Source organism: Eupeodes corollae, chromosome 1 (genome assembly GCF_945859685.1).
Source record: "Eupeodes corollae chromosome 1, idEupCoro1.1, whole genome shotgun sequence".
Taxonomy (NCBI): Eukaryota; Metazoa; Arthropoda; class Insecta; order Diptera; family Syrphidae; genus Eupeodes; species Eupeodes corollae.
In genome coordinates this window covers 39,585,528-39,594,292 of record NC_079147.1, presented here as the reverse complement: position 1 = coordinate 39,594,292, position 8,765 = coordinate 39,585,528, and the positions used below count along the sequence as shown (strand labels likewise).

General features: G+C 37.8%; 1 protein-coding gene across 1 annotated transcript; it reads left to right on the top strand.

The window, feature by feature from the left end:
* The first annotated feature begins 1,301 nt into the window (after nt 1-1,301).
* LOC129941000 (parafibromin) lies at nt 1,302-3,286 on the top strand. The gene has a single exon (XM_056049539.1). It carries the CDS (start codon nt 1,470-1,472, stop codon nt 3,027-3,029), a length of 1,560 nt encoding a protein of 519 aa, XP_055905514.1. The 5' UTR covers nt 1,302-1,469; the 3' UTR covers nt 3,030-3,286.
* The last annotated feature ends 5,479 nt before the right edge of the window (nt 3,287-8,765 follow it).

Genomic DNA, 8,765 nt, shown 5'->3' with positions numbered 1-8,765 from the left:
TATAACTATTTGACAATACAGTGTTACCGCAAAAAAAAAACTAACAAAAACTATATCATTATTTTTGGGCAAACAAAAAGAAAAAAGTGGGCTATAATTTTAATTTAAGAAAAAGGAAATGTTTTGGGAAAAAAATTATAACAAAACGTACAAAATGTGACAAAATTAAGTAGAAGTGTAAAGCTTTTGTTACACTAGCAACATTTAAAATCAAAAATTATTGATACACATTTTTGTAGTATACACTTATATAGCATTCTTTCTAAAGGTCCACACGATTCCAATCAAGATATTAGTTAAGTAGAGGCCAGTCAATAAAAGTTTAATAGCTTGGATTTTCAACAAAACAAAATTAGGAAAAATGCCATAACTCACATTTTTTATTTTCTATTAAATTTTTTCCTCCACAATGTTGACCAACGATCCGCTTCATCCTTTGAAAAACTTAAACTTTGTTCTCTTTTATTTGACATATTTTACAATTTTTTGACAAATCCGAATTTGAAACTAAAACACAACGGACGATGAATGATCTTACAGTTTTTTTTCTTAGTTTTTATTTGTCAAAATCTTTTCAACTGAAAAATTAGAATAACTGAAAAATAATAACCCAATACATACATTTATGAAAATGATGGATGTGAAACGCACAACTCTCTTACAGGAGGATTTAGCTGGTAAGTAATTTAAGTGGGAAGCTATGTAGCTATGAGAAGTATCCTTTAAGTGCGTGAAAGACATCTGAAGAATTAGCACAACAAGAGCGCAATATAAAAAATACGTAAATAAAACAAAACATAACCATTCTTGCCATTGACATACTAGATATTCGTTGATAATAATTCTCATGTAACCCCCCCTTAAAAGTGAATCTAACTCATTAGCTATGATTGATCTCTGTAGGTTTGGCGGTAAAAATTGTAATTAACTTTCAAACGCCATCTGTTGTTTCTTTGCATTAAAAAGCTTTGTTGTCAAAGAAAATAAGGACACCTTATATTATAAGGTTTGAGAAAATAAACAAAAGTTTAAAAATTACTCCTTATTTTCGTTGCAAGATAGGTTTTTATGTCAAAAGTAATACAAAATAAAGATGCTGTTTAATATCTGCCACTCCAAGAAAATTACGTTTTCTCATAAGTTCTTTAGTATTGATTGTAAGTAGGTAAATAATGTAATTAAGCCTTGAACCAAAATTATTTAACATACCCTATAGCAATTAACGAACTTATTGAACACACCCAACATTAATTAATCGGCACTACCAACATTTCTATATTAAACTATGTTTTTCGAAGAAAATGACATCTGTCAGTTATCGCTTAAAGAAAAAATATCAGCGTTGCTAAAAAATATTTTTCGTTTGTCGATATTATTAAAAATATTAGTAAATAAAAACTAACGAAAATAACAACTCTCTCGTTTTTTCATTTAATTGTTGTTTTGTTTAAAACAAAAACCAACCAAACATGGCGGATCCCCTCAGTCTGCTGCGCCAATACAATATCAAGAAAAAAGAAATCGTCGAAAAGAATTCACAAATTGTATTCGGTGAGTTTTCGTGGCACAAAACAGTTAAAACCAATTACCTGAAATATGGTTCTGGCAAAAATGGTTCCCTCAAGGAATACTACTCCCTCGAGTGCTTGCTGTATCTGCTGCGAAACGTCCTGCTGCAACATTCGGTTTATGTGCGGCAATGTGCAGCGGAGGACATACCCGCCGTCAATCGGCCCGATCGAAAGGAGCTGCTGGCCTACCTCAACGGCGAGACGTCCACATGTGCTAGCATCGACAAGAGTGCTCCTCTTGAGATCCCCACACAGATAAAGCGGCCATTGGAGTCAGATGGCTCTGGGCCGGAGATATTCGCAAAGAAGGCCCGTTTCGAAGACATGCAGGTACAAAAGGTACGCGAACAACTGGCTGCGAGGTGGTCGGTCAACAGAAAAGAAGCCACAGTGAATGTGGACAACATTAAATCGCTGTCCGAGACCATGTCTGTGGAGAAGATCGCTGCCATCAAGGCCAAACGATTGGCCAACAAGAGGATCACAATCAAACGACACGACAACGAAGACGTTATGGGCAATGACATGAGGGCAATTCTTGATTTTGACGTGGACTCAACGAAGGACATCATAAGCCGAGAGCGTCAATGGCGAACTCGAACCACGATCCTTCAGAGTACGGGAAAGATATTTGCTAAGAACATAATAGCCCTGCTCCAAGGCATTAAGGCGCGCGAGGAGGGACGCAACAGACCCCCACAGAACATAAAAGTGCCGGAACCAGTGCGTGTATCGAAGCCGCAGCAACAACTGGCCCAATACAACAGATACGATCAAGAAAGGTTCAACCGGCAAAAGGAGGAAACCGAGGGATTCAAAATCGACACCATGGGAACGTACCACGGAATGTCCCTGAAGTCTGTGACAGAGGGTTCTAGTGCGCAGAGGAAGACCCAAATACCGAATAACTTTGGGCTGGACAACAAAAATCCAAAAGTGGTGCCGTCGAACGTGCCGAAGCGAGTGTCCAGGACGCCCATCATCATCATACCCTCAACCAACTCGAGCTTGATCACGATGTACAACGCAAAAGACATCCTCCAGGATCTCAAGTACGTATCGACGGAGGAGAAAAAGAAGGGCGGATATTCGCGGGACAACGAGGTGTTGCTGCAACGCCGAAAGAACAACACCACAGTGTCCTATCGCATCATAGACAACCACCAGAAACTCGCCCCGCACGACTGGAATCGCGTTGTTGCCGTCTTCGTCATGGGTCCTGCTTGGCAATTCAAAGGCTGGCCATGGGATGGCAATCCAGTGGAGATTTTCTCAAAGATATGCGCCTTCCACTTGCGATTCAACGAAATGAAACTGGACGGGAATGTTGGTAAATGGGCAGTGAACTTATTGAATCTGTCCCAGACCAAAAGGCATTTGGACAGAGCGGTTTTGATGTCGTTTTGGGAGAAGCTGGACAAGTACATGTTGAAATACAAACCGGAACTAAAGTTTTAATTGTGTGTTTGCGCAATTATCATCAATCGATTAAGTGGTCTGGACCAATATGGCGGCATTGGCGTTGGCGTGTTATTTGAAGTCTTTCTGCTTTTGAAGTCGTCCGCAGCACAGACAGATTTCAAAATCAATCAACATGGACTTTGTTCTAAGCTCTCAATTTATATAATTTTACAAGTCTATATAACCGATTCTTCTTATTTTTTGTTTTTCTTTTGTTCTTTTGGATTATAAGACAAATAAACTTATAAACAAAATGTTTTGTTTTTTCTTTCATTATTTGTTGGTCGTATACACATAAAGTGTGTTTAGATTTCTCCTTTTCGAAATAGAAAACAAAAGGCGTATTTTATTGGTATTTTATAGCTACGCGGCCGTCATGCCGCCAAAAAACTTTAAGAAAGAAAAAAGCTAATTTAGCATTAATGGAAATGTTTTGAATGTGATTTCCTTTGAAGTGTTTCTGTGTTAGATTTCTCTACCAACATTTTTCATGGAATGAATTTGTTTTAAATATTCAAGCTCAATTTTTCGATATATACGAGTAGTTTGATTTGTTTTGAAAAATTGAAAAATCATAAGTTTTGTGGAAATATTCAAAAAATATTTTTTTTAAAGTAGAAAAGGGACAATTTGTGTTTGGAAACGGCTTAAATTACTACACACTCATAACATTATGGCAAAATTAGAAGTTAGTCCGGGTCCTAGTAGTGTCCCATCTATTCTTATAAAAAATGTTTACGTGTCAAATCCAAAACTCTTACTAATCTTTTCCTTTTATCCTTCTCACAGTGCGTGTTTTGTTTTCCGATTACTGATTAGATTTATTTATTTTCCCAATTCATAAAAAAGATCACAAAAATGTGATCGGTATTTTCACCAGTTTAAAATGGGTTTCCGTAGTACCCGTGGCATGATGGCTAGTGCATTGGACTGTGATATGTCACAATGGCGATATGAGAACCGCGGTTTCATGCGGTTCAATGAGGATTCCTTGGCAAATGCCATACTCCCTTGTTAGTGCCAAAGGTTAAGCTTCAGTTCATCTTCAATTCAATAAAAAACAAAAAGTCAGCAGGTGTCGATGGTATTTCCAACGTTGTACTAAGGCATTTACCGATGGAGGCAATTGACATTTACAGCACACTCTTCAACAATGCACTGAATAATGCATATTATCCAGTGCATTGGAAGACCGCTGTAGTTCATCCTCTCCCGGAAAAAAAAGGACAACTCCAACCCGTCAAATCTTCGGTCGATAAATCTTCTTCCGAGCATCAGCAAAGTTTTCGAAAAGATCATCAATAGGGCTCTGACTAAGTGGGCTGCGGACAATAAAAAAAATTTGTCTTCAACAGGGAGCGGTGAATTCGCCGATTCTCTTCAGCATTTACACCAGCGATCTGATAGGTAGTCTCACAAAGGCAATTGCGTACGCCGACAATCTAATTGCGTACAGAACGGCCCGAAAGGTTGAGGTTATAAGAATTTTCTTACAGCGTGATTTCGACAAATATCCAGAAGTCGGAGACAATTCTGTTCCGGACTCCGTTGGCTAAAGCCACAAGGGATAAGTGCAAGAATTGGAGCAAGATGGTTATCGTTGATATTCACGGGCACCCATTAGCGAGCAAAAGTGTTGTGAAGTACCTCGGTATCTGGTTAGATCAGCATTTATATTTCGACAGGCATATAAATGCTGCTCTGACCAGGGCCAGAGGAGCCTTCGGTTTGACGAAACGGCCGTTTTGTTTTGACCTCATAAGGCCGATTGGTTGTCCTGTGTGGTTCAACGTTGAGCCTTACCAGATGGAGAAGTTCAGGGTGTTTGAGCGGCAGTGTTTACGACGCTGTACCGGCTTACATATATCGAACAATCGAATCTCTGTTCGTGCATTACTATTCCAACGAGTCCCAAAGGGACTCGAATCTATAGAATCGACAATTTCGTGATAAAACTCGTTAGAGGTCACATTGCAAGAGCTATGTCTTCGACCAATAATTTAATTTTTCGGGGCGTTCTATCCGAACGTCGAGTATTTTGAAAGTGCACGCTTTAGCAGCTTTATTCCTCCGGAGGCATTTCCCTTTTTAGACAGATGCGGTCTGATACAGGATAGATTGGCAGTTAAGCTAATCTACCACGCCAGACGACGAACCGTGGATAGGCGACTCCTGTACAATCTGGACCTCATGGCTCAAGTCGGACCGGGACCGGCTTTTTATAGTTTTAGGGTTAAGTTTTAAGTTAGGCATGTTAGATAGTAAGATATGCTGCTGTGGTTGTTCTAGTTTTAACTTTTAAGTAGTTTATAGGTAGTTTAAGTTAGTTTTAAGTTTTATATTAAGGACCTATATTAAGTAGTTTTGAAGTAAAAATTAAAAAGGATATTGATATTAGTTTTTTTTTTTAATTTTCTAATGAATAGAAAGAAATAAATAAAATTGAATTGAAGTTAAATAGATCTTAGGGCCAAAAGGCATTAGAACTACATAAGTATTATTGTTTAATTTAGAGGACCAGTAAGTTAGCTGTAAGTTATGGTTAATTAGACTAGTTTTTTTGAATTTTTGTCTAGCTTTAAGATAGTTCTAAGAATGAATTAATAAAAATGAATAAAAAAAACGTTCGTTGGACTGTCATACCAGATAACTTGGGTTCGATTTCTGCCTTATGTAATCTAAAGTTTTTTCACGGGTACTGCCTCTTGCAAGAAATTGACAAATTCTTCAAGAGTAATTCTTGTCATGAAAAGTGCGTTCTCAAATTAGCCGTTCGGATTCGGTTTAAAACTGTAGGTCCCATTCATCCCTGACAACGGTACTCGCACACAGGAATGGTTAAGAGTTGCAAGTAAGTAGGCCCTAGTTCTCAACGGACTGTTGCGCCACCCGATGTATGTTTTTTTTTAAATGGTTTTCCAACGACTATAAACCTTTTAGAAATCATTTTCCCAACATTGATGACTCTTAAAAACAGAATATAAAGTTGACATGATCTACACAGAATTTGCCAAAGGCTTTGATCAAATTTATCATAATATCATTTGCCTTCAATTCAAAGCTTTTGGCGCTCCACCGAGTTTTACTCTATGTTTGAGATCATACTTGGAGAATCGAATTTACGAGTTTTTTTTTGTTTCTCCCTTTTAAAACCTATCTTTTCCACATCTGGGGTACCTTCCTCAAACAAGTCATCTTGGACCTTTAATCCTCGACCTTACATTGAATGATGTTAGTCTTATTTTAAAAGCCTTTTCTTTCTATGTTTGAAGGCAATCAAGGAAGCAAATGTACAAATATTACCTTTTCCTGAAAACGATCATCAAAAACCTCAAGAAATTATCATGTATAGCGAAAATCAATCCTGCCGAATTGAAAATTCGTATCGTATTAATCTAATTAGTCGTCGATCTCAAGCCCAATGTCGGCAAATAGCTTATGTTCTGTTCGCGTAAAAATTGCTTGTAAGCAACATAGATTCTTCCACTCTGCTAAGTCAAATTAACATAAACATAAATCCTAGTAACCTTCTTTCTAGTACTTTTTTCTACCTTCCTTCTCATAGAATCATACGATCAATTTGAACCTATGTCAGAATCATCAACTCTCGACTGCTGCCATGCATTCCTTTCATTTTATCACAAGTAAATACTCTCTTAAAACAGCCATTTTCCATTCCCTGCAAGATTCATTAGTTCCTGTTTCGTTCCTATTTTAAATTTTTGCTTTTAAAATGTTTAATAAAAGCATCTAAGGTGGGTGGTTGAGCCCATCTCTCTAAATGATTAAGAATAACAAGGAAAAGAGCTAATAAATAAACTCGTTCAAATGCTGAAGACAAACCATGGAGGTTATCCATTATGTCAAGAAATTAGTACTTATTTTAGAGTTATCTTTCCTTTTAAAATATACATAGTCTAAAACAATTACGTAGAAAGTAGTTGGGCGCGAGGGTATATTCATGAGCATTCCTAGAAGCGCGAGTATTAAAGTTGAAGTATTTAAAGGAAGGAATGCAACTGGCTATTTCTCTAGAGCATAAACCATTAAAATAACGGTAAAAGAGGGTGAGGCAAGACACAATTTCGAAGATGTTCAAGCGACGTAAATGATCTTATGATGGTAATATCACCAATCAATCAAAATGCTCTACGTTCAATACCGTCCAAGAGGCTTAGGTAAGTTGCAGGAGCACAAGCCCGGATATGGGAGTTTTACTCAAGCTTTGGACGTATAGTCATGTAGATAACAGCCAGATCAGAGGGGAAGAAAAAACTTCTTGCATCGCCTTAGAAAACCCAAACATATTGCGGCATCGCGTATGTGATCGTTCCACAGAAGGTGGTTGGTAATACACATACCGAGAATATCGAGATGTTCAGTCTCCCCGATGCAAGTGCCATATATGGATACTGGCAAAGGGGGTATATTTCGCTTTAACGATACAAGACACCATTGGGTTTTCAAAGCTTTAAATTTCACGCAATTTTGTATTCCCCATTGTATTATATTTTGTCGTTGTAGTTCCACATCCCAAGAAGAGGGACGTGAGTCTGAAAACGAATATGAAAAGCTAAGAGTACTATCGTCAGCGAAACATTGTGTGAGATTAGATTTTGAAGACAGGAGGTCATTAATAAAAATGAGAAAGAGTGTTGGAGATAGAACAGAGCCCTGGAGCAAACCAGCATTTATTTTATGGTTTTCAGATTTGAATCCATCCAATACTACTTGTATTGAACGATCCGAAAGGTAATTACTAATCCAATATAGCAGGGATTCATGAAAACCGAAAGCACGCATTTTCGATAAGAGAGCCTGATGTCAAATCCTATCAAATGCTTTTGAAATATCAAGTGCAATAATCTTACTTTCTCCAAAACGATGTAAAGATTTGCTCCACTGTTCGGTGAGATGAACCATGAGATCACCAGTGGACCTATTGCTTCGAAAGCTGGCGGTCATTAAGAAGCTTTCGATCTTTTATAATATATTTATATATAAATATTTCTTTAGCTGATAATTAATCAGCGTTTCAATGACCGTGGAAAGAAGAGATTCAAGTGCAATCGGTCGGTAATTAGAGGGTTATCAATATCCGCCTATTTTGGGGATGGGCTGGACAAATTCAGTTTTCCATCCTCTCGGAACGAGACATGAGGAGCAGCACAGATGAAAAAGATTACGCAGTGGTTTTTCCAGCGTTAAATAACACCTCTTCAGAATAATAGTCATAACACTCACTGGCAGCGAAGAATTGTCGGCAAACTGCTTAGCAAAGAGATTAGTTTTCTCTAAAGAGCTAACAAAAGTAGTGTCATTGACAACGACCGTAGGAACCGATAAAGATGTCATGTTTTTTACAAATGACCAAAAAGTTTTACTGCCTTTGGGGCATTGCAATATTTTTTGCCGTAATTTTTGGTCATGTAAAAATTTGGTCCGTCGAATATGGGCTTTGCAGGCCTCCCTGGCTTCTTTGAACTTTTTCCGGCTTTCCTCAGCACTGTTGGCTTTATAGCAACGGAAACTTACCTCTTTGGCCCTAATTACTTAGGTAGGATACTTTTAACCCTGTTCGGTATAAAAGTTTTCATTCACAGGAGAATTAAAATTGTTGGCTTTCTCGTATTGCCAAACGGTTCTCTTAGGAGCTCTTTCTTTAACTGAACAGTTTTGACACGAGAAATTTGCTGATATAACACAATGGTCAGATGTGGCTAGAGGAGAGAG